General features: G+C 42.9%; 1 protein-coding gene across 1 annotated transcript; it reads right to left on the reverse strand.

Moving 5' to 3' along the window:
- Nucleotides 1-487: 487 nt before the first annotated feature.
- LOC110537789 (RING finger protein 145) lies at nucleotides 488-26,316 on the reverse strand. The gene is made up of 11 exons (XM_021624176.3): nucleotides 25,936-26,316; nucleotides 18,038-18,254; nucleotides 12,664-12,772; nucleotides 10,915-11,006; nucleotides 6,206-6,441; nucleotides 5,812-5,987; nucleotides 5,408-5,548; nucleotides 5,017-5,199; nucleotides 4,230-4,377; nucleotides 3,246-3,602; nucleotides 488-2,826 (listed from the first exon to the last, which is right to left on the reverse strand). Exons 2-11 carry the CDS (start codon nucleotides 18,219-18,221, stop codon nucleotides 2,356-2,358), a joined length of 2,097 nt encoding a protein of 698 aa, XP_021479851.2. The 5' UTR covers nucleotides 18,222-18,254; nucleotides 25,936-26,316; the 3' UTR covers nucleotides 488-2,355.
- Nucleotides 26,317-26,533: the final 217 nt, after the last annotated feature.

The raw sequence follows: 26,533 nt of genomic DNA on the forward strand, positions 1-26,533 counted from the left end.
TTTTCATAACTGATACCTTGATTGCCTACCGTCTGTAAGCTGTTAAGTGTCTTAACGACCGTTCCACAGGTGCATGTTCATTCATTGTTTATGGTTCATTGAACAAGCATGGGAAACAGTGTTTAACCCTTTACAATGAAGATCTGTGAAGTTATTTGGATTATTACGAATCATCTTTGAAAGACAGGGTCCTGAAAAAGAGATGTTTCTTTTTTTGCTGAGTTTTTATATATATATATATATATATGATGGAGGCGCAGCGGCTTCAACATAGCACCCCCTATCAGTCATCTAGTGTATATATAAATTATTGGTTCCAGCTAGTCTCGAGGCAGACTGCTTACTTCCGCAATCATTGAGGTCTAGCTATGGAAGATTAGGTTCCAGCCACGATAGTGCTTGCCTGGTGATGCTTAAGGTTGTGGCTTATTCATCCCCATGTTGAATAATCAAATGAACAACATTAAGAGCTAGTTCAGACTGCAGGTTAAAATTGGATGGTGGAATTTATTTGACATTCAATTTTGTACAATAAAGGCGACACCAGGCAAATTTCTCACCAAACAATACAGAAACTTGACTGGAATTCAGCATTCACAGAGCATGTCGTTCTTTTTGTATAAAAACAAAACAAAACAAAAATCGAAACAGAATTCAATTGTAGGTCTTCAACACAAAGAAACAAAATCCCAAACAGGAAAGCATTTCAAATGCTAAAATAAGTACTCTTCAAATGCCAATATCATGATGTATGTAAAATACTATTCACACTCTTAGCCGCTTCTCACAATTTACCTTCAAGAAAATGTGCTAAAGCCACCAACTCGCTACAACTTAATTTAAATGGAGCATTTGCAAGTTTGATCATACATAGCATGTATTCATTCTCAAAGCTGTAACAAATGCCCAACAAAATACTGTTGAAGGTAAATTCAGTGCTGACAACCTCTCTCAATCTGTGACCTTCAACCCTTCACACTTACACCTATAGAGGACACTGAAGTGTTCACACAAGCCTCAGATCACTTCATATTTGGGCGGTGCAGCTTTAACACTTTATGGCAGGCATATCAAAAGTCCTTTTCATATAATATATGAACGGTTATATACACACACACACATTTATAGGTCTTTCCTCGTACAAACCAAACATATTTAGTACCTGACAACAAAAAAAAACTTTGGGACGTCGCTATAAATGACATTAGTGCAAATGTCATAACAGGTGGGCTACATATCATGAAAATAAAAGTTCCTACAGCTACCAGACGGTGACAGCGTGCAAGCCTAAGCGTGCGTATAAAGCTTCTACGTCAAGTGCTATGTCTGTTCTCTTCAGTATATGAATGTCAACCACACATCCGGTGTGTGTTTGTGTCTCCGACCTGCACAGCGCCTTTCCCACCCTGTGCCCTTACTCGGTAAGGTTGTTGGGCAACAGATCATCAAGGTGAGGGAGGGTGGGCCACAAGGCCAGGAGAGGGTCGGCGAGGCCCAACCAGGGTCGGAAGGAGGGAAAACACTTGGGAGTGGCAAAATAGTGAGCTAACATTAAGTGACCTAAAGAGGGGAAAAGGTGTGTGAAATATGTTGAACGAGAGTTAATGGAATCGCAAATGTTATATTTTGACTGTTTGTCTTACACTAGATAGGATGTACAGTATAATGACTGTCAACTGTCAAATAGCTGCATTTTGTTGTTCATCTAAACTCAGTGGCCGTGTTGTTATTGCCCACCCTGAGAGTGGAAGGTTGTGAGTTTGATCCCCGGCCGAGTCATACGATAATGATTAAAAAATGGGAACACCAATTAGTCTCTGCTTGGCACTCAAGAGTTTAAGAGATCGATTGAGGGTAAAGCCCTGCGATAGACTAGCGTCCTGTCCAGGGGGTGTACTTGTACATCAACCTGCCTCACGCTTCAGAAACAGGAGATAGCCGGAACGGCTCATAGGAGCAGGAGCCTAACACAAGCCAAGGCTCATGCACGGCTACTGACTTATTTTTATGCTAAGTGAGAGAAATCGATGCAGATTTCTCAGTGAAATTATATGGAGGTTCAGTATGGCATCACTCAAGTCTGCGTCAGATTTCATACATGAAATCCTATAGGATTAATAACCATGAAATGTACTTGAATGAAATGAATTAACCATGAAATGTTAATGAATGACATTTAAGACCATACTTTAAGTAACAGGCAACAAATAGATAAGAGTTTGTTAAGGGGAAGGTGTTGGATAGTGGCAATAGGGAAAGTCCAACAGTTAACCTGTCATGGCGAAGTCGTACGTATTAGCCACTTGAGGATGAATAGTCTTTAGCTGTGTGTGAGGAGGCGTGCATGAGCGAGGCTCAGAGGCAGCAGGGGCTGGCAGACCGTTGTAGTTCTAACTGCAGGTCAGCTGCACATGCTGTGGATGATGCTGCTTCAGGGCAGGTGGCAGACTGCTGGGGCTGGCGATGCCTGAGACATGACTCTCCTGAGCCCTGTGACGGACCTGCCTCCTCTGCCTGGCCCTCAGGCTCTGGGTCAGGGTTAGCATGGGAGGAAGAGGATCTGGCTTGGCTCTCTTCAACCGGAACACCGTTCTGAGTCACTGTTTTGTTCTCTTCGGCCACTGGCTCTCCTTGTCCAGCCTCTGCTGGGTTGGGATTGGCTGGAAGAATGTCCTGGGCGGGGGCAGCGGTGGCATTGGCGGGCTGTGATTGGCTCTTCAGCTGTTTGTGGCAGAGGGGGCAGGTCTCCTGTACGTAGAGCCACTTCTTGAGGCAGCCAGCGTGGAAGAAATGACTGCAGGGGGTGATGACGGCAGACTTCATGTCCTGGAAAGGGAGACAGAATACTGGTTAACTACTGAAGGGCTATGGACAACCACAGAAGAGTCCACTACAATGCCTGGTGATGCTTTGTGGAAATATATCACAGTACACATCCTCATTAAAACTAACCTATCTTTTTTTTTATTTTTTTTAAATTTTTATGTTTAGGTAACTTTCTTAAAATTCCAGTTGGAGGATTGCCAGAATCAGCAGGGAATAAGAAAAACATCTGGAATACCTCCACCAGGATTTCTGGAAAACCTGGGAATTTTGAGGAAGTTACCAGAATTTCACATCCCCTTAGGTCGCATTGAACCCCTTCATACCAGAAGAGGGCTATAAAACACATTTATCAGGACAATATTGGTGACCTACCAAACAGCATGCACACACACACCGGATACACACACACACTCTGTCACCTGATAGCAGATAGCACAGATGTCATTGTACTGCTCCAGCTGCAGGTCAGAAGCGGTGGGCAGGCTCTTGATCTTGTTGACGGCGTCTCGGCGCATCAGGAAGCTCTGCCAGCCCAGCTGGGCGCGCAGCCACACGTTGTAGTAGGAGTGGATGAAGATGATGGTGGAGCCCATCACCGTCCACTCCCCGAACACCGTCTCAGACACGCCGTAGGCCACCACCACGAGCGCCACCAGGAACTCCAGCAGCCGGTAGGTCCCGTTCACGTAGTAAATTACGTCATCCATGTTCTGTACGGGCTCCTTACGGACCTCCTCCACCATGAACAGGATGTAGATTAGCAGGGTGCCCAGCACCTAGGGGAGAAGGACATTGAGTGTGGGTGCTTCGTTTCACTTGTTTCGACAATAAAGGCCACTCTCACGTTGGGGCAAGCAGTTGGGGGTCAAGGGTTAGAATCACAGGTAATATATAGAACTAAAGTAGTTTCTATTACAGATAGTCAACGCACCGGAATCTTCTAAAAGGTCAACGCACCAGAACCCCATTTTAACAAAACAAAGTTGCTGGAATGCTGATCTTGTCGGTTTCTACTACAGAAACCATTTCAGAACAATCTGAGATGTTAGGTTGCTGAAACCCCACAGAGTTTTTCTATATTTCACAGGGAATATATACTCACAGGTGGCCAGGGAATAGCAGGCACAGATACGGGAGCTTACAGTCCTTACCGTGCCCGTCACATCCCCATCACGGACCTGTGCAATATATCTCAGCACTAACGGAAAAGCCATCGTACCTTACATATGAAACATTGTTGACGTGTTCTTATGTCATTACTGCAAACAAACGGGCAAAGGATCCAGTGCACCAGCGGCTAAAAGGAACTCTTGAATTGGACAGACTACAGCGTGTATGTGTGTGTGTGTGTGTATGGGTGTGTCCATGGCGACAGAGCTTGAGGTGTGTGTGTGTGTGTGTACCTGCAGTGAGGTGAGGATGCTGGAGGAGATGATGATGAGGAGCCAGAAGTCCATGTGGAAGAACTGGCAGATCATGTAGGCCATGTAGGCTGGGAAGACCAGCAGGAAGAGGCACAGGCTCACGGCCCGGAAGTGCTTCCACAGGCTCCTGAACAGAGCGACAACCGACAGAGCTTTTACTAGGACAACGCCTCTGAGTGGCGTAATAAAGTTGTGTTGCACTGAATCATATAGTTGTGGCATTTTGGACGGACTTCCATGTGAAAGTGAGGCCTTTTTATATTATGCTAGTGATCTTTTCATTCTCGCTGTGGATGACAAGCCCTGGTAGGCTTGGGCGATATACCGTATATCATTTTCAATACCGTGTGATTTTCAAAGCCTCGCGGGGGTTGCATGCTGCGCCACCGCTTATAAGTTAGAAGAAATCTATTTATATCCAGCGCAGGGCTTCAGCTATGCATTTGGTTTGCTAACTTGCTAGTTGAGTGGCTAGATGTCAAGATCAAGCTTCTTGGTTACAGCAGAGACATTCAATCCCCTCCTGGATCAAGATCCCCGTTGCCTAAATTGTTTTGTTCTTATTTTTTGTCAAATATACATATATATATATATATATATATATATATATATATATATATATATATAAATAAAATGCATATTTGGTAATACCGTATACCCCGGTATGGTAGAGAAACTAAAGGACCTTATGAATCTGGATACCGCACAACCCTAGGCCCTGGTCAAAGTAGGGAGACATTTCCAACTCCAGCCTCGAGTATCTTACTTGTCCCGTGAGGCCCCCAGAGCCAGTACGATAGGGTCAGCTATCTCCAGCATGGACTGCAGGATGGAGGCCACCACGATGAAGAGGATGATACTGAGGAGGAAGGCTCGGTGGATGACCTGCAGCTCAATCAGACCCGTCTGCACAGCCAGGATCAGTAGCGTGATGCCCTCCGTCATTCCCCTGAGATGGTGAGAGACAGAGCAGGGGAGAAAAGAGAGAGAGAGAGAAAGAGAGATTCATAAATAATGTGGTTCTTTCAGTCAGTCAGTCAGTCAGTCAGTCAAAAAAAAGAAGATTCCTCATTGTTCAAGCTATGGGTCAAATAACACACGTAACAGGCATAAACACACAACATAAAATGGGCTGAATGAGAATGCGGCTGACTGACCGATGCATGGTGTTGTCATTCATGAAGGCCCGGTAGCCCTGCAGGTAGAACTTGCAGAGGGTGAGGACGCCCAGCGCCACAAAGGACACGGTGAAGACCAGGCCCAGCAGGGAGTAGGGGGTGCTGCAGCACTCTGCAATACTGAAGGGACAGAAGGGGACCGTAAGAAAACTCACTAAACCAAATCAGAGATCATGTATGCATTTGTAATAGATGGCACGTCACATTCTCTTCGATTACGACAGACAGACATAATAAAGGACTGAAATTGTAGAACTTCAGATGAAATAATGTCGTGCAAAAGTTCCGTCAAAAACAGGTCGACTTGGGTTTCCAACTTCTCGGATTCCACGAGAGAAGGGAAAAGGGTTTCTAGTGTTCTAGGAAGCAGTGCCCTGTCCCACCTGGTGAGGAAGAGGAAGAGCAACCTCTCTCTGGAGGTGGGCTTGTCGCGGCTACTGAAGTAGGTGTAGATCTGCAGGGCAAACAGCACCAGCCAGAAGCACATGAAGAGGACGGGCAGAACCAGCTGGTTCCACAGGGACATCCCCAGAGCCAGCAGCCCATACACCTCCACCACCTGGGCACAGGAGGACATGGAACAGAGGATGCCACAGACATTGTTAGCTATGAGAAATAAAAACACAGAGACAGCAGCAAACTGATAGATTTACAGTCTTGTGTGTGAAAGAAAAGTGACCATCGGGTGATCGAGTAGTCATTGAATCTCCTCCAGTCTAGAGCCAGCAGACACTTAGCTGGCGTGGAAATAATTCAGTGCCACGCAGACTATTTTACCTGCACCAGCTCCCTGTAGGCTGTCTTGGCCAGGTTGTAGGGCACCAGCAGGTTGGAGGCCAGGAAGTAGATGACCTCGAGGCCCGTGAAGATCATGGCGAAGCGGTTGATGAACACGATGGTCTCCAGGGGGACCAGGCAGAGGCGCGCCACCAGGGGGAGCAGGTGAGCAGAGAACAACCAGATCCTCTTGGTCTGCATGACGCAGGAGCACAGGGTGCACACCACCAGCTGAGCTGGAGAGAGAGGCGGGGGGGGGACAGGAGGGACGGTGTTAACACACTGCAGGTGAACGCCCAGTCTATAGGAACACACACCGTATCGGAACTGTGTAGTAACATGGAACAGCTGAATCTTAAAAGGGCGAGTGTTCCAAGATCTGACTTGCGGAGTCAAAATGTGCGACGCCCTCGAGGACAAATAAGGGCAAAAAAAAATAAAAGGCACCTCAAAGAGTTCATTGAGGCCCGGAGCACGTGCATCTTGACCGCTACGTGCCCCAAGTTAACTCTGATGACACAGTGCTAAAGCATGTGACGGCACTAGAAAGCTAAGAGACTCGTCATCACGCACTAGAGAAATGAGAGACGGAATGAGACACAGTGAAGTCATAACGTCAGATCCAGTCTGGCTCCAGGAGCTGGAGTGTGACGTCCCTGAGGCTGGTGACGACGGCACAGAGGCAGCATGTTCCCGAACACTCTAGGGACTAGGCCAAGAGGTCCCTGCCTACTGCTCTCCTGTGTTACTGGGAAAACATGAACCCTCATTGCGACCCGCCTGCAGAATATGCGTGAAGATTCGAGTGTCCCTAGAAAGCAACTGTGCAGTACAGCAGTCAGGACTCATGGCTGAATGTGCATCGAGAGTAGCCTTACCCAAACACTTGGCTATCAGAGAAAAGTAACAAGTACTTATGTGATTGAACCTAAAAAGGCCAAAGTTCAACAACTGTCCCAAGCCAAGTCAGCACACCGTGCCAAAGGGAATCATCGATCAGTCCCTCCCTATGTAAAATGTTAGGGAAAGTGTTACTTAAAGTGGCACACCAGTCTAATTTTCACCCCATTTAACACCTGATTTACTTAACAAAACACACATCCCACACCCAGGTGGTGAAGGTAGGAAACATCATCTCCACTTTGCTGACCCTCAATACTGGGGCCCCACATGGGGTGTGTGCTCAGCCCCCTCCTGTACTCCCTGTTCACCCACGCACACCTCCAACTCAATCATCAAGCTTGCAGACGACACAACAGTAGTGGGCTTGATTATCAACAACGACTAGACAGCCTACAAAGAGGTGAGGGCACTCGGAGTGTGGTGTCAGGAAAACAACCTCTCACTCAACGTCAACAAAACAAAGGAGATGATCGTGGACTTCAGGAAACAGCAGAGGGAGCACCCCCCAATCCACATTGGAGGACCAGCAGTGGAGAAGGTGGAAAGTTTTAAGTTCCTTGGCGTACACATCACAGACAAACTGAAATGATCCACTCACACAGATAGTGTGGTGAAGGCATAACAGTGCTTCTTCAACCTATGGAGGCTGAAGAAAATTGGTCTTGTCACCCAAAACCCTGACAAACTTTTACAGATGCACAATTGAGAGCATCCTGTCAGGCTGTATCACAGCCTGGTACGGCAACTGCACCACCCTCAACCGCAAGGCTCTCCAGAGGGTGGTGCGGTCTGCACAACGCATCACCGGGGGTAAAACTACCTGCCCTCCATGACATCTACAGCACCCGATGTCACAGGAAGGCCAAAAAGATCATCAAGGACATTAACCACCTGAGCCACTGCCTGTTCACAACGCTACCATCCAGAAGGCGAGGACAGTACAGGTGCATCAAAGCTGGGACCAAGAGACTGAAAAACAGCTTCTATCTCAAGGTCATCAGACTACTGAACAGCAATCACCAACTCCGAGAGGCTGCTGCCTGCATTGAGACCCAATCACTGGCCACTTACAAATAAATGGATCACTAGTCACTTTATACAATACACTCGATATAATGCCACTTTAATAACGTTTACATATCTTACATTACTCATATCATATGTATATACTGTATTTTATACCATCTATTGCACCTTCCCTATGCCGCTCGGCCATCGCTCAGCCATATACTTACATGTACATATTCTCATTCACCCCTTTAGACTTGTGTGCATTTGGTAGGTGTTGGGGAACTGTTAGATTACTTGTTAGATATTGCTGCACTGTCGGAACTAGAAGCACAAGCATTGTACTGTACTTTACTGTATTTATACTTGGGATATTACTTTTCAACAGTAAAAGTACATTTTTAAAAAATCACTGGAAGACGTCTAAGGGTGCTCCTGTTTTCAAATGGTCAAAGTAGCAGTGTTTAGTAACAGAGAAGGATGAATCTTCTCAGCATCAGAAACAGATCATTGCGTAACTGCCAGTCATTTCACAGGAAGGCTTCCTATTCATGATGACACTCACTTCTCGCTTCTTCCCCTTTTGGGCTTTCAGGTTTTCACTGAGCTCTCAAGCTAACACTATTGTGGGCCGGCTGTATTTTCAGAAGAGGCAGAACCCACACCTCGGTAACATAAAACCTGACAGACACTAGTCGCACTACAGAACACCTGACACTCTTACGACAAGCAGCACAACAAGAAATACGTCAATGAGTGAGCAAGAAAGAGCAAGCAAGAGCGCGGGGAAAGACAGAGGCCTGTCTGAGTTGTGTGCGCTCCCATTGTACGGGAGACTGTGGTCTCTCACTCTGTAGAAGCACCTTTGGCAGCGAGAGAGAGCGAGGAGCTCTGCGGCAAACGGCACCTCAGATCGTCAGATTATACAGCACCCACTGCCAACCTCCTGAACTCTCCTCCCCTCGCTCCTCAGCCGCCTACCTTCAGCCTGACAGGATGAAGCAAAGGAACACGGCCTTTTCCTTTGTCTGAAAAGGTTCTAGGGCGAATAAAACTAGCTTGAGCACTCAGAAGACCGTTAGAATTGAACAATGGCCAGACAGGGAGAAGAAAAACAGAGCAGACTCGGAGACAAAGATAGGCGTTGGATTGATAAAAGGATGTAGAAGAAAATAGGATGTGGAAGAAAATATATTTAAAATACTGTGAGTGATGAAGTGTACAATCACCATGTTATCGAGTAAAAGCAGACTTTAGGGCGACTACAAAGTGACTCATAGATTCTCAGAAAGTGGGGTAAGAGAAGTGTGGGGGCGTAAGAGGCTGGTATGGGACCTGTGAGACTGTGGCCCAGTGGGACTGTTTAGTGAGTTAACTATGAGGTTGGTAGTGAAGGTGGGACTGTTTAATTACAGTGCCTTCATAAAGTACTCATACCCATTGAAGTATTCCACATGTTGTTGTCTTACAGCTTGAATTCAAAATGGATAAAATGTATTATTTTCTCACCTATCTACACACAATACCCCATAATGACAAAGTGAAAAACATGTTTTTAGTAATTGTAGCTAATTTATTGAATATGAAATACAGAAATCTCATTTACAGAAGTATTCACACCCTTGATTTAATACTAAGTAGAAGCACCTGTGGCAGCGATTACAGCTGATTCTTTCTGGGTAATTGTATAAGAGCTTTCCACACCTGGATTGTGCAACATTTGCCCATTATTTTTCACAATTCTTCAAGCGCTGTCAAATTGGTGTTTGATCATTGCTAGACATCCATTTTCAGGTCTTGTCATATATTTTCAAGTAGATTTAAGTCAAAACTGTAACTCAACCCCTCAGGTACATTCACTGCCTTCTGGCTAAGCAACTTAAGTTTAGATTTGGCATTGTGTTTTAAGTTGTTGTCCTGCTGAAATCTGAATTAATCTCCCAGTGTCTGGTTGAAAGAAGAACCAGATTCTCCTCTAGGATTTTGATGGGGCTTCACTCTATTCCGTTTATTTTTTATCCTGAAAAACTCCCCAGTCCTTAACGATTACAAGCATACCCATAACATAATGCAGCCACCACTATGCTTGAAAATATGGAGAGTGGTACTCAGTAATGTGTTGTATTGGATTTACCACAAACATAATACTTTGTATTCAGGACAAAAAGTGAATTGCTTTGCCACATTTTTTTGCAGTATTACTTTAATGCCTTGCTGCTAACAGGATGCATGTTTTGGAATATTTCTATTCTATACAGCCTTCCTTCCTTTTCACTGTCAATTTGTTGTTTAGAATTCCCTGAGCGGTTTCCTCCTTCTATGGCAACTGAGTTAGGAAGGACGCCTGTATCTTTGTTGTAAGGGACCTTGCAGATAATTGTATGTGTGGGGTAGAGATGAGGTAGTCATTCAAAAATCATGTTAAACACTTATTGCACACGAGTGAGTCTATGCAACTTACTATGTGACTTGTTAAGGAAATATTTACTTCTGAACTACTTCTGAACTTGGCTTCTGAACTCCTTGCCATAAAGGAGTTGAATACTCATACTCAAGACATTTCAGCTTTTCATATGCATTTGTAAACATTTCTAAAAACATAATTCCACTTTGACATTATGGGATATAGTGTGTCTAGGCCAGTGACAAAAAACAAACAATCTCAATTTAATCCATCTTAAATCCATTCTGTAACACAACAAAATCTGGAAAAAGTGAACGGGTGTGAATACTTTCTGAAGGCACTGTATCTGCCTGTGAGGGTGGTGGTGAAGGTGGGACTGTGTTTAGTTAGTTACCTATGAGGGCGGTGGAGAAACGGTTCAGGGACAGCGCCTCCAGGTAGAGCGGTCCCTCGTACCCGGAGTCCAGCTCACTGCGGACATAATCCCTGAAACACGAAGACAACACAGTCAGAGCTCAGCTCTTGCAGTCCCACCTGCTGTCTTCTGTCCTCACTGGTTAAAACACAGAACCACGCCTCAGAGAATTCAACAAGAGTTAAAGCACAATCAAGGCCAGTAGAAGCCACCAATAGTCCGGAGCCAGAATCATAATATGGTCAGAAAGTCACTACTGTAATACCGGTAACTGTTTTATGTAGAAGTCGACCGATTATGATTTTTCAACGCCGATACCGATTATTGGAGGACCAAAAAAAACTATACCAATTAATCGGACGATTTAAAAAAAATGTATTTGTAATCATGACAATTACAACAATACTGAATGAACACTTATTTTAACTTAATATAATACATCAATAAAATCAATTTAGCCTCAAGTAAATAATGAAACATGTTCAATTTGGTTTAAATAATGCAAAAACAAAGTGTTGGAGAAGAAAGTAAAAGTCCAATATGTGCCATGTAAGAAAGCTAACGTTTAAGTTCCTTGCTCAGAACATGAGAACATATGAAAGCTGGTAGTTCCTTTTAACATGAGTCTTCAATATTCCCAGGTAAGAAGGTTTAGGTTGTAGTTATTATAGGAATTATAGGACTATTTCCCTCTATACCATTTGTATTTCATTAACCTTTGACTATTAGATGTTCTTATATGCACTTTAGTATTGCCAGTGTAACAGTATAGCTTCCGTCCCTCTCCTCGCTCCTCCCTGGGCTCGAACCAGGAACACAACGACAACAGCCACACTCGAAGCAGCGTTACCCATGCAGAGCAAGGGGAACAACTACTAGAAAGCTCAGAGTGAGTGACGTTTGAAACGCTATTAGCGCGCGCTAACTAGCTAGCCATTTCACTTCGGTTACACCAGCCTCATCTCGGGAGTTGATAGGCTTAAAGTCATAAACAGTGCAATGCTTGACGCATAACGAAGAGCTGCTGGCGAAACACACGAAAGTGCTGTTTGAATGAATGTTTACGCGCCTGCTTCTGCCTACCACCGCTCAGTCAGATACTTAGATACTTGTATGCTCAGTCAGATTATATGCAACGCAGGACACGCTAGATATTATCTAGCAATATCATCAACCATGTGTAGTTAACTAGTGATTGTGATTGATTAAACTTATCTTATAAAAAACAATGCTAGCTAGCAACTTACCTTGGCTTACTGCATTCGCTTAACAGGCAGTCTCCTTGTGGAGTGCAACGAGAGAGAGGCAGGTCGTTATTGCGTTGGAACGTTAACTATAAGGTTGCAAGATTGAATCCTCGGGCTGAAATGGTGAAAATCTGTCGTTCTGCCCCTGAACGAGGCAATTAACCCACCGTTCCTAGGCAGTCATTGAAAATAAGAATGTGTTCTTAACTGACTTGCCTAGTTAAATAAAGGTATAATCGGCGCCCAAAAATACAGATTTCCGAAAGTTATGAAAACTTGAAATCGGCCCAAATTAAAATCGGCCATTCCGATTAATCGGTCGACCTCTAGTTTTATGGAACAACTACAAAACAGAACTTCAAATCGCAACACTTAACGGCTTTTAAATGATCTTTCTGAATACACGTATCTCCTAGCTAACAAGTTGACGTGTCAAGGATTATTTTAGCTATAGTTCCTGTAGTGTGTCTCTCTCTCTCACCTGGAGACTTGGTGTCCGGCGAAGAGCAGCAGGGCAGTGAGCACGTACAGGTAGAGCTTCACCAGGTGCTGACGAGGCAGAGTCAGGAGCACCAGGCTGAGGATGTAACCTGACACACAGCAGAGCAGAGACAGTCAGGACAGTGAATCACAGAAGGAAGGAGGGGTCTGTACAGTACAGCCATGAAGTGGAACAATGCACAAACACAGCTTTTTTTAAAGGGACAAAAATATATGTGCCTGCTTCAGCTGCTGTTGGTCTCACACATATTAAGCAATAGTTTATTAACACGGACGTCCACTACTGTCTAACTGGCATTCACTTGTTGAATAATCCTTAACGGTTATTCCATCCATCTCAGATGAGTTCTATTATCACGAGGACAGTGAAACCAATAACCCCGCCTGCCCTCCGCCATCTTGGTTGAGCGTGGCTTGCCTGGTTTAGTGGAGTCAGCAGAAAACAAACAGTCATAGGGGAAATCTCAATTGCATACTCCTTGCGTCCTCGCTCTCTTCACCTACTTCTCAAAATGCATTATATGGGGGGAAAAAAGTCAGAGGTCCCTCCTTTTGAGGCGGCAGCGATGGGAGAGGATACAAGGAGTATGTCATTGAGATTCTCCTCCAGACAAATCAACAGGCACCAAAACGCCAGGGACTCGATTGGCCGACCTGGACCCAGCGTGCAACAGATCCACCCAGCCATTCCATCCTGGGGATTCCATTAGCAGACAGCTAAAATGCCCACTCCTCTAAAGCTCTCTCCACCATCCTGCGCTCAGACAGTGTGTGTGTGTGTGTGTGTGTGTGCGTGTCAAACATGCAACTTAACCTGGTCAAACAATCAATAAAGGGCAGGGAGCATGACAACAACAGTGGGGGATAGGAGGCTAGTTAGCCATTGAGGCTTGAAAGTGTGGTCAGTGGACTGAATCATTCTGGCATGACAACAACTACACAGACAGATACTGATATGATTCTACCTCCCATGAAAACCAAAACGATTATGATCCTCTCAGTCTAAGTGCCACGGGCCCTGACTGGAGTCAGTGTTCCGAGCCAGTGGTGTGTGTGTGGCCAAGTCAGGGTGAGCCAGCCTCACTGTGACAGGCAGCCAGGGTGACGGGGACGGGAGATTAGAGCTTTGTGTGGGCAGTTTTACCCTCCCTCTCTCCCTCCTCGGCCTGTGGCCACCACCGGATGCTGCTTACGTAATCCTGAGAGGAGGAGATGGAGCTATATTCTGCAAGCCGGCCAGGCCGTCACGTCACTGCTGTCAATAGGCTTATCTATGAGCCTCTGTTCTGGTCTGGATGCTCAGTCACAAACATCACAAAGCAGAAAACAGAGAAGTGTGGCGGTAGGACGGGAGAGGAAGCTCTGCTGACGACATGCCTTGAACACAATCAGAACCAGATAAAACCTTGACTGAAAGAAGAAGTCCATACTGTAATCTTAAGAGTTCAAGCTCTTACTTTACAGAGCCTGGTGTTTGGTTAGTAGCCTAGCACCTTCCTGCAGTGGTGAATATGAGTCTGTGTGTTTAACAATGTGTGGGTGCTTTGGTTGGAGAGGCTCCTGCTCGCAGTTGCACTCTCAGAACCCACGCCCCCGAGGGAGGGAGGCTACGGCCAGTCAGGAACACAGCCTTAGACCACTCAGTCCTTGTCACCTTACGTGTGCTGCGTTGGTACAGGCCAAAAATCTTAACAGGGCCTGAATAGAAAAAGTAGAGGCCCAGTTTCCCAACAGACCCAACTCACAGGTTCCTATGCCCACCTGACAAACTCAAGTCACGTGCTCCCCAGCCACTCCTCCAGACATGCTCACTGCTGAGGGAACATTAAGCCCTGTGTGCAGATAGTGAAAATAATGAAGGCTGACTATAAAAAGGTATATTAAAATAAAAAATGTATCCTGTGCCTGGGGCAAACTATTTCACAAAACGAATATAGCCGTCCTGGTGATATTGGCCTAGCTAGGCTTACTGACTCATGAGTCCATAGGGGAGGGATGGGCCTGACAGTATCTGTATAGTGCTCATAGAAAAGCCTTCCAGCCATGGTCAGGTGCAGCAATGTGTATTAACAAGAGCACATCCTGTTCCTTGGCCTGCATTAGGTAAGCCAACACAACACAGATGAGAAGGACTTGTTTAACAGCAGAGACAGCAATAAAACAGAGCCGTTAATCCACAGCCATGGATCCAGAGCCATTTGCTACGCAAAGTCATGCAGACAGGACAAAGAGTGGACCGATGTGAAAGAATCGTCAGTGCTGGCAGTATAAATACACTGCCCCTAATCGTCCATAAGCAACACAGTTAGAGAAAGACAACAGCAAGTCTACAGCAATAGGCTACAGCAGAGCCAAAATGATGAAAAATGCTAATAAAATGAGATAGGGCCTCATGAGATATGAAATATTTGCTGAAACCTAGAAATACAGTTAAAAGATTTGAGAATATCCTGCTCTCCCTCTATCTCTTTCCAAGAGAGACATCAGCAGCACACACACACACACACACTGAGGTTCAGTCCAGTCCACTGTTCTCTGCAGCCCAGTGTGTTCATCAGCAAATACCAGCCTCATTGTCATACCCACAAACTTCAGCCAAGTATGCAAAGCCACTAAAAAGACCACTGGTGAGGTCAAGGAAAGTTTGTACACACACAGTATACATACAAAATTATTAAAAAAATTACAGTAAAAAAAATATATATTTAAAAAATATGTAATTCCTTCCCATTGATAATTAGCATATCTAGTGACTGCATTATAGTCGAGGCTTGTGAGCTGGTTATCATGGCCTTTGCCTCGTCCACTCCTTTCCCCTGGAAAGAGAACGTCTTCTTTGAGGGGGGAGGGGATGACTTCGTTCTCCTACTCCCTGCACGGGCCAGCCCCCCGTGCAAAACAGTATACAATTCGTGCATGGTATTGGTTAAAGGAAAGATTCACCCATTTTGAATGTTATATCGTATTTGTGCATCTCGGAGCGATGGGTGAATGCATTCAAAATGGGTGAATCTTTCCTTTACCTCTTCTGTGCACATTTCAAGGTTAATTATACCACCTTGAGCATCACGGAAAGTCCCATTAAAATACTTGGGTCTGGGATGGTGGAAAAAAGCAGAGGTAAATTACAAAGGAGAGGAAAATGTGTCTGAGCCAAAGCTTCACCATGACAACGTTTTTAAAAAAAAAGTGTCCGACTGCAGGCAGACAGTTGCAGCAGCAGATGTCTAAGGTCAGGCCATGCCATGCTTTAATTAGGAAACAAGCATTCAGCCAACACCCTGCCTTCACTGAGCTCTTAGTGGGCCAGGCCCACTCTCAAGCAGAGCATAGACATACTGAATCAGAAGTACTGTCTGTGCCCATGTTGACGTGCCATTAGAAATACAAAACGTAGCAGAAGCATGTTCACCCTTACAGTCAACGCTGACTACAAACTGTCAGACTTTATCCTCGTGTCACTGCTTTTATCCTGTCTGAGCTAAATCTACGACAAACCTAAAAGCATTTCAAATGCAACGCCATTCAAGACAGTCGTAGGTTTAAAAATGCTTAGCTGAACTTAAACGATATGCATTTATACAATGGCATTGTTGAATACTCGTTTTTAATTGGCTTGAATGGGCGTTCAAACGCGTTAATTATTTCCCTATAAAGCACTGTAAAATTCAATGGCTGTAGTTCATTCTCACGTGTTCTATGTTCGAGCTGCTCTTGAAATTAAATGTTTAAATTGTTTCATTTGATTTTCATAGTAAGCGAGGACTGATGGTTTGGTTAGCTAAGCTAGCAAGTCTGTCTGGTTACCAGCTGTAGCTATCTATTTCAGTGGATGCCAAACACATTTTTACCGGCAAAAATGAACACATTTCAAATTATAGCTATGGTATAAGAGGGATAATGAACTCGGGGGCTCAACGCGTTCTCTGGAAAACAATGCAACATCGTGAAAGTTCAGTGTCACGACGTGCTACACACTTTCCACAACGTGTTATATTATTTTCCATAGAACGCATAGTCCCCTCGATTATCACTTAAATAGTCCATAAATTACATTCATATGCATGAGACCCAACCACTGGGTCCCAGTTTTACAGACTGCGACTGCAGTGTTTTTCCTGGTCAGGGCACACGAGTGATACTGCAGCACTACAGCCCAAACAACCTATTGGCTGACAACATTTCTAGCTTTTCTTGGCCACTCCAAAACGGAAAGTGCAAACAGAACTAATCTGACGATTACAACATTATTAAAGATGGACTATATGGGCTATTTATTGCAAATAGCATGGCTGAGTGATTTTAAAAATCGATTAATAATATAATAATACTCTTAGCAAAAATGTTTCTTTAAGTTAAAATATGTACAAAAGTTTCGAACTTTTGTGAAACATCACAGCACAGTTGAAAAATATATGGCAAATAGATGGTGTTCAGAGATGGGAGTGGTTGAGTGGAGCTGACGGATGGGACTAAAAACAAACAAACAGATAACTATTGTAAAATGTACATAGTACGGATAAACTGGAAGCAGAAGACTAAGGGATGTTGCAAATTAGTTTACTCCGATTAGGGGAAAGATGGAAGGGTAAAACAAAATCTCTCCCCACACACACACACACACACACACACACACACACACACACACACACACAGTCTGTGCGCAGGATAGTGGAGAGAGCTTTAGAGGAGTGGGCGTGTTAGCCCTTGTCCTTGTTTTTGTCCTTTAAAATAACATCAAATTGATCAGAAATACAGTGTAGACATTGTTAATGTTGTCAACGACTATTGTATGTGGAAACCTTTTTTTTATGGAATATCTACATAGGCGTACAGAGGCCCATTACAATCCACCATCACTCCTGTGTTCCAATGGCAAATTGTTAGCTAATCATTTTAAAAGGCAAATTGATCATTAGAAAACCCTTTTGCAATTATGTTAGCACAGCAATAAAACTGGCCTTCAAGAAACTGAAGATCACGTACAGCGCTGTGAACTACTCCCTTCACAGAACAGCGCAATCTGGCTCTAACCAGAACAGAAAGAGGAGTGGGAGGCCCCGGTGCACAACTGAGCAAGAGGACAAGTACATTAGTGTGTATAGTTTGAGAAACAAGTCCTCAACTGGCAGCTTCATTAAATAGTACCCGCAAAACACCAGTCTCAACGTCAACAATGAAGAGGCGACTTTAAATGTTATATGGGCTAATATAGAAAGAAACGCCAGCTTATAAAAATGAATTTTCACATTTTTCAGAAGTGGATGGGTGCTTTTGTCAAAATATACTGTTGAAAAGTACAAATGCTATAAATGACCACTCAAAGGGCAGCACTGGAGCGGGGTGGTACTGACCAACATAGTGCAGGTAGAGAGCCAGGTACTTGTACTGAAAGAGGGGGTTGTTGTTGAGACTGCTTCTCTGGATCTTCTGGAAGAAGGAGCTGACATCCCAGCGGTAAAGTACCTCCAGCAGCATGATGCTGGGAACACGCAGCCCCACGTTCAGCACCGCCTCCAGCTTGTCTTTCACCAACATGGCTCCGACGCGGCAAGATACACACTAATATGACTGGACAGGGGGACGGAAAGATAGGGAGAAGAGAGAGGGAGCAAAAAGTGAGCCTGAGGTGCTATAAAATGATAGCATGCAGACAAAGAAAACTGGCAAAATATACATTTTTTTTATGCAACTAGCTGTTTTTTCAGATCTTCATAGGTTAAATCAAATCAGTCATAAAATAAATACACGAGAAATAAAAAAGTACATGACAATAAAATAAATACAAGAATATACACTAGATTATATACAATAGTGATGGGAAGGGGGAATCGATACATTAAGTGATATTATTTTTGGACTATATTATATAGATACTTTGACTTTTTTTGTTGTTGCTACATAGCGTTAGCTAGTGCCAAATGGGCTGTACCTGCGACAAAACGCTGGTATTTTTCATCCTATAGCTTGTTCTCCTTTTTAAATAGTGAGTCAACATGTTTTCAGTGCTTTTAAATTTCCATGACTGATCATAACTAATTTTCTCATGCTCTCTCATCTCACTGCAGCAGACATAGTGAGCAAAATATAATTGTAATATCAAATTGCAATACATAAAGAATAGTGAGAAGCGGAATACATATTGTATCGGCGCACCGTGAGGTCCCTGGCAATTCCCAGCCCTAATATAAAGGTCAATATCCATAACAATCAATGAAAGTGATACTGGTTACAGTTGTGTAATTGGAACGCGGTGGCTGTACAGTAATATGCTAAAACGGATAGCCGTGCTGAATATGAGCACCGCACGCGACAAGAAGTTGCCCCCATCGTTCCTGCTAATGGGGCAACTTCGTCACTTTTTGTTGTCCCGAGTTAGGGAAATGCTGTAAATTAAGAGGACTACGTATTTTGAAGGATAAGAAGTTGAGGATTATAATAAATATCGCTTTGATGTCATACAAGCAGCCAAACACCCGAGTCCAAATGTGTACTTCACATTTTCATATCATAAAACGCATGTCATATAGTGTCAACGTTTTTGATGTACATTTACAAGATGACATGGCGTCATACCCTGGGTTGTTTTGAACAAAATGAGCCCGGTTTGTCTAGTGTGATGAAAATTCACAACAGAACACACACCTGAATGCACAAATTACAATCCCGTTTCTCTGAATAGACTTGTGAAAGTCTAACACCGTAAGATCGCATTTTATAACTTAGCTAGTCATGTTGGCAATAGAACAAGCTTTCAAATGATGCATAAGTGACTCAGAAAGCGATTTAAAATGGCCACATTTTTTGATTGTGTAAACAACAGTAATTGTTTGATGGCGGGGATGCAGGGCTGTGTTCCAAACAAAACAACTAAAAGTGTGATTACTCTAGTTCCTTAACGGCACAGCTAAGGAGAGCTAAAAAAAAAAGCACTGTATAGTTGAAGACTCGTCTTGAAGTCAAATGTGCATTGAAATTACGTAGGAACTGTGCACACTTGGAGACACCAGTTAGTCCTCTCACTCAACCCATTTATTTGTCTCACATTTTAAGGAATATTTCTTATCATGTTGTTGAATGTATCAAATGCAGTGAAAAGTACAGTATATGTAAAATGCTCACAAACATTATATGAAGAAAATGTAGCCTGTTTCAGAAGAACATAATAGCATATTCTGGGTCTTCCTTGTTAGGCCCTGATCTGGCTATGCCATACAGCTGTGGGCTACACTAGTTCATTTAGCAGACAAGATTTCTAGTAAGAATACAATTGATATTTCCCACAAATGATTTAGAAGGGAGTGCATACATGTGGCTATTCTGTGTTTAACAAAGTGACCATTTGAAACAGGTCCTCCTATATGGTTAATTTAGAGTTATTTATGCAACTTTGGTTGTGATACAAACCTTAGAATCTATTATAAATCAATACATTTAGGCTAAGGCTGCATGAACAAGAAATGAGGATTTGAAAAAAAGTTGCATGAAATCCATGCGATCTGCTGTTTCTTTGCGCAAGCTGCACACATCAATCTCTGATTTATAATTTGACAAGCACTTGATAATATTCTCACCCATCAGACTATTCTCAATTTAATGTGGCCTTTACATATAGCCTACTAATATACGGTGTCTTCAGAAAGTTCTCACACTTGACTTCTCCCACATTTTGTTGTGTTACAGCCTGAATTTAAAATGGATTAAATGAAATCACTGGCCAACACACAATTTAACTAGGCAAGTCAGTTAAGAACAAATACTTATTTTCAATGACGGCCTAGGAACAGTGCCTGCCTTGTTCAGGGGTGGAACGACAGATTTTTACCTTGTCAGCTCAGGGATTTGATCATGCAACCTTTCGGTTGCTAGTCCAACGCTCTAACCACTAGGCTACCTGCCACCCCGGCATAATGTCACAGTGGAATGATGCTTTGATTTGTTTTTACAAATTAATACAAAAATGAAAAGCTGAAATGTCTTGAGTCAATAAGTATTCAACCCCTTTGTTATGGCAAGCATAAAATAAGTTCAGGAGTAAAACTTTGCCAGGTCACATGGGCTCCCAAGTGGCACAGCGGTCTAAGGCACAGAGGTGTCACTACAGACCCTGGTTCGATTTCAGGCTGTATCACAACCGGCTTTGATTGGGAGTCCCATAGAGCGGCTTATAATTGGCCCAGCATTGTCCGGGGTAGGCCGTCATTGTAAATAAGAATGTGTTTGTAACTGGCTTAACTAGTTAAATAAAGGTTAAATAAAACAAATATCTGCATGGACTCACTGTGTGCAATAAGTGTTTAACATAATTTTTGAATGACTACATCTCCACATAAAAATATCTGTAAGGTTCCTCAGTTGAGCAGTGAATTTCAAACACAGATTCAACCACAAAGACCAGGGAGGTTTTCCAATGCCTCACAATCCAAGCAGACATTGAATATCCCTTTGTGTATGGTGAAGTTATTCATTACACTTTGGATGGTGTATCAATACACCCAGTCGTCACTAAAGATACAGGCTTCCTTCCTAACTCAGTTGACGGAGAGGAAGGAAAGTGCTCAGGGATTTCCCCATGAGGTCATTGGTGACTTTAAAACAGTTACAGAGTTTAATGGCTGTGATAGGAGAAAACTGAGGACGCAGCAACAGCATTGTAGTTAGTCCACAATACTAACCTTAATAACAGAGTGAAAAGAAGAACACTTAAACAGAATAAAAATATTCCAAACATGCATTATGTTTGCAACAAGGCATTAAAGTAAAAATGCTAAAAATGTGGCAAAGCAATTCACTTTTTGTACTGAAAAAAGTGATGTTGTATTGGATTAGCTCCGAACACATTACAGAGTACCACGCTCCATAATTTTCAAGCTAGTGGTGGCTGTACCATGTTATGGGTATCCTTGCAATCATTCAGGACTGTGGATTTTTTCAGGATAAAAAAAAGATACAGAATAGAGCTAACCACTGGCAAAATCCTAGAGGAGAACCTGGTTCAGTCTGCTTTCCACCAGACACTGGGAAATTAATTTACCTTTCAGCAGGACAATAACCTAAAACACAAGGACAAATCTACACTGGAGTTGCTTACCAAGAAGACAGTGAATGTTCCTGAGAGGCCAAGTTACAGTTTTGACTTAAATCTACTGGAAAATCTATGGCAAGACTGATAACTTTTTAAAATTGTGGCCATAAAAACAGTTAACACAACGTTGCATTTAGAATTGTTATTTGTTGCGCAATAGATTAGGCAAAGAGGTCAATGGAACTCAACCAAAACAATGGAAATACCATGGAAACACATGGGAAAAATATTCTGTGGGGGAAAGATCACGAGTGTCCTCGTTGCCCTCCCGACAAAATTTGCCTAATTTGGCTATTGTTTGTGTATTTCAAACTATACTGAACAAAAATATAAAATGCAACATGTAAAGTATTGCTCCCATGCGTTTCATGAGCTGAAATAAAAGATCCCAGAAATGTTCGTTATACACAAAAAGCTTATTTCTCTCAAATTTGAGCACAATTTTGTTTATATCCCTGTTAGTGAGCATTTCTCCTTTGCCAAGATAATCCATACACATGACAGGTGTGGCATATCAAGAAGCAGATTAAACAGCATGATTACCCAGGTGCACCTTCTGATGGGGACAAAAGGCCACTAAAATGTGCAGTTTTGACAACACCACAGATGTCTCAAGTTGAGGGAGTGTGCAATTGGCATGCTGACTGTAGGAATGTCCACCAGAGCTGTTGCCAGAGAATTTTATGTTAATCTCTCTACCATAAACCACCATCATTTTAGAGAATTTGGCAGTACAGCCAACCGGCCTCACAACCGCAGATCACGTGTAACCACGCCATCCCAGGACCTTCACATCTGGCTTCTTCATCTGCGGCATCGTCTGAGGGGGTGCTGATGAGTATTTCTGTTTGTAATAAAGCCCTTTTGTGGGGAAAAACTTATTCCGATTGGCTGGGCCTTGCTCTCCAGTGGGTGGACCTATTCCCTCCCAGACCCACACATGGCTGCACCCCTTGCCCAGTCATGTGAAATCCATAGATTAGGGCCTAACAAATTCATTTCAATTGACTGACTTCCTTATATGAACTGTAACTCAGTAAAATTGTTGAAATTGTTGCGTTTATATTTTTGTTCAGTATATGTTGAGGTAAAAAATAGGATTATAAACTGGGTGGTTCGAGCCCTGAATTCTGATTGATATACCACAGCTTTCAGCCAGACTGTATACCACAGGTATGATGAAACATTTGCTTTTACTGTTTTAATAAACGTAACCGGTTTATAATAGCTATAAGGCACGTCATGGGTTTGTAGTTTATGGCCAATATACCACACCCACTCGTGCTTTAAGTATAATGCTTGTATGGATGTCAACCACAATAAAAGTTGATGTTATTGTCATCAATCAACTGCATTACAGTTAAAAATTACTGACTACCACACCACCGATTTCTGTATGCTAACTCTACTACCAGCTTATACGAACGGCATTTAGCAGTCACTTCTTCTAAACCTGAAAATGGACAACTTCTAAATGTTATGCATTGAAAACAGCCAAATATATTTAGAAATCGAACTTCATTAACCACATTGTGGGCCTATTACAATAGATCAATCATGACGGATTTGACAAATATTCACTTTGTTAGATCACATTTGTTGAATGTGAGCCAATCAGTCTTTGTAAATAAGAATTTGTTCTTAACTGACTTGCCTAGTTAAATCAAATAAAAATACCGCATCCATCTATTCCCTACTGTTTGCGCTCCACTGACCTCTTTATTGCATCCATGCGCAACGATTAATGGATACCCATTAACATCCCTATATCATTTGATGCAATATTTCATAATGGAAATAGAGATAATGGAAACAGACATCCAGTAACAGTTACATGGTAAAAGAGTTACAGACATGCAAAATAGCAATACAATGATCTCTGGATCGGTATTTCTAGGGCAAAAACGTATTCCGATCGAAGACGTAGTAAAAGTAATTAGCTGACAGTAAAAAAAAAAAACACATTGCTAGTTTAAGAGTGGAATTGTATCTATTTGCCACACAGCCAAGCATCCCAACTTGTACATGCATCGACCTGAAATACTGTAAGCATTCATGTCATATTGATGAGTTAGTTAGGTGGTGTATGGTCATGATGCTTGCCTTTGCCCTTTCACATGATCTGTAAGACAGGTTGGTTATATGTAACCTACCACATGAAAAACATGCTAATAACTAGCGGCCAATCAAAAATGCAGCTTTTGACCAATGGGTAAAATGTTAATTGTGTAGATAATCCTATAAAGAAAACCTCATGTCTCTATCATAATCCGTTCAAAAATGATTGGTGATTTTACCCTTGTAGGATAGACGGAATTAGGGTGACTAAATTAAGAGGCCAGAGAAAAAGTGGAAAATATTAAATAAATCACACCAGCTAGGCTGGATTCTGCGCAATAATTAATAAAAATGTAATTTTTAAAGATTTCTCACAAAAACAAGCATATCTCTGAAATGTCAACAGAGCACATAAAACAGGTTAGTAGCACCTTAATTTGAGAAGACGGGCACTTGGTAATGGATGAAAAGGAATAAGTGGAATGGTCTCAACATCAAACACATGGTTTTATGGATTTGATGCCATTCCATTCGCTACGTTCCAGCCGTCCTCCCATCAGCAGCCTCCACTGGCGTATACCAAGCTTTTTATTTCCCAAAACCTTTTACATTTAATACAGCTCGTCATGGTAATTTTGCTTTGAAGACGATGACCACAAAATGTAAAATACTCAAAAGTTGTTAGGAGAAACCTGCACTGCTACGTCGGAGCTTGTCGGATGGATTTGGTTATGAAATCCAACTTCTTGGAAGGAATGTTAACGAAATGTTAGAGACCCCACTGAACGATTCAGAACACGAATAATCATGTCTTGGTAAAATGTATTTTATAACATAAGGTGAAATGTTATCACCAATGTGTGTTTTCACCCACTCTGGGCAGAGTAGGTGGACACTCTATAAGAGGGATGGAAAACTTTGATGAGGGTGGGACACACACGAAATCTGAACTCAAGCAGGCCCCAGTGGTTTATGAAGTAAGAGCCAGTCTTAGTCTTTTGCGAGCCCAAAGTTAAAAATGTGTATTCTCCCCTCTTGACAGCGAGGATACTTTTGATTTAGAGTAATTTCCTGCTATGGGTCTGAGAGAGGCTGTGCGGTCCTCCATTTGCAGGCAGACACTGACGGAGTGGATATCCCATCCATTGAATTACATATAGAACTGATTCATACGAGCTCTGAGATCCCATCCCCCTGGCCCGCATTTTCAGATGGCCCTTTGAACATGCAATTATGAAACATACAGGTCCACTGTACCAAGCGTACAATTGTCTAGTTACATCACTTTGTAATTCACATTCATCTGCAATGCCCATGATGACTGGAAACGTAACGTTAGCTAACAAGACCAATTCGCATTATGATTACATAACCGAAATTGTGTGAACTATGGTTATACAGGCACCGGATTGCGTTATGTTGAGGGTTAAGTTAGCACAGCTATTCAAATCTAGCCCGACATCGAGCTAGTTACACTATATTAACGGTTTGTTGGGCTCCGAGCGTTCATGACATGAACTTTAATAACCTCGCCAAACCAACGTTTGCAGCGGCTAGCTAACCGTAATTAGTTGTGCCCTGCAAGAAGGGTGATGAATTGTCACATACTCTCAATCTCATATTCCAAAATGTACCAAACTACAACTACGTACATTTAGAGGGTCGTAAAACGAGACAATATGCTAAAAGTCAGTGGTTTAGCTAACTAGCTATGCATCACGTATGTTAGCAAACGCAGATGAGCAGAGTCGGGACGTGCGAAAAACTGCATTGATGACCCGCCTATATCAATGTAACGTTACCTGATGTTTTTAATAATGGAAACGAGCACCATGCATAGTTTAGCTAGCTAAAAAATAAAGCACGAGATCAACAGCTGCTCACGATTTAAAATAATCAAGCAACAGCTGGCTAGAAACATTGCTAGCTAACTACGCCTTATCGCAGAACTGCATGTATTGTGTCGCTAACCAGCCAGCTAAATAGGTAATGCTAGGTGCTAGCTAGCTAGCCCCTCGAGAGTCAAAACAATCCAGGTTAGCTAGCAAGCTAGCTGAGTAGCCAAGTTCGCGTTATCAACATTGCCCCACGGAAAAACAAAGAACCTACATTGCAAGAGCGACGTTGACGACGTTAAAGTGAGTTTGAGGATGCTTCTCCGGTCGAATATCAACCATTTTAACTCGGCTTCTCCCGAGTTAACGGTTGAAACGATGGGATTTCCACCATGGATCGAGTCTTCTGCTGCCGCCGCTTCTTTTCCTTATTCTATGGTATATTGGCGTTCGCACAATTTAGTGTGCATGCCGCCACCTACTGTGAGGGATGAAAACAGGATGAAAACGGAGCCTGTGTGTGTGTGTGTGTGTGTGTGTGTGTAAATAATAAGCTAAATCAAACTACTTTTCTGTTTAAAAAAAAAGTTAAACAGATCTGGAGAGCCTGGGAGGGCTAGCATTCTTATGGTGCCGTACCCTTTGCAAGTCTTCCGATGTAAACTCCTGGAGTCCCAAAAGCATTTCTGCCGCAACCACAATAATGTAGTTTCTATTACACTTGAACCATACCATTTATATCTGTGGCAATGAAAACCCCAAAATCCACCTTTTAACACACCGTTGACTGGCTGCAAAACCCTTGAGTGAGTAGGGGTGTCCAAACTTTTGACTGGTGATGAAATTGATCAAGTGGTTTGTGCACACCGACT

The sequence above is a fragment of the Oncorhynchus mykiss genome, chromosome 12 (assembly GCF_057628025.1).
Source record: "Oncorhynchus mykiss isolate SJ-2025 chromosome 12, ASM5762802v1, whole genome shotgun sequence".
Lineage (NCBI taxonomy): Eukaryota > Metazoa > Chordata > Actinopteri > Salmoniformes > Salmonidae > Oncorhynchus > Oncorhynchus mykiss.

Bases quoted from the DNA above. Each gene is read 5' to 3' on its own strand.
- LOC110537789 (XM_021624176.3), bottom strand. From the start codon at position 18,221: ATGTTGGTGAAAGACAAGCTGGAGGCGGTGCTGAACGTGGGGCTGCGT. The intron at 5,549-5,811 runs GTGGGACAGGGC...CTGTCCCTTCAG, and splicing joins CTCTTCCTCTTCCTCACCAG to TATTGCAGAGTGCTGCAGCA. The intron at 3,603-4,229 runs GTACACACACAC...CTTCTCCCCTAG, and splicing joins GCATCCTCACCTCACTGCAG to GTGCTGGGCACCCTGCTAAT.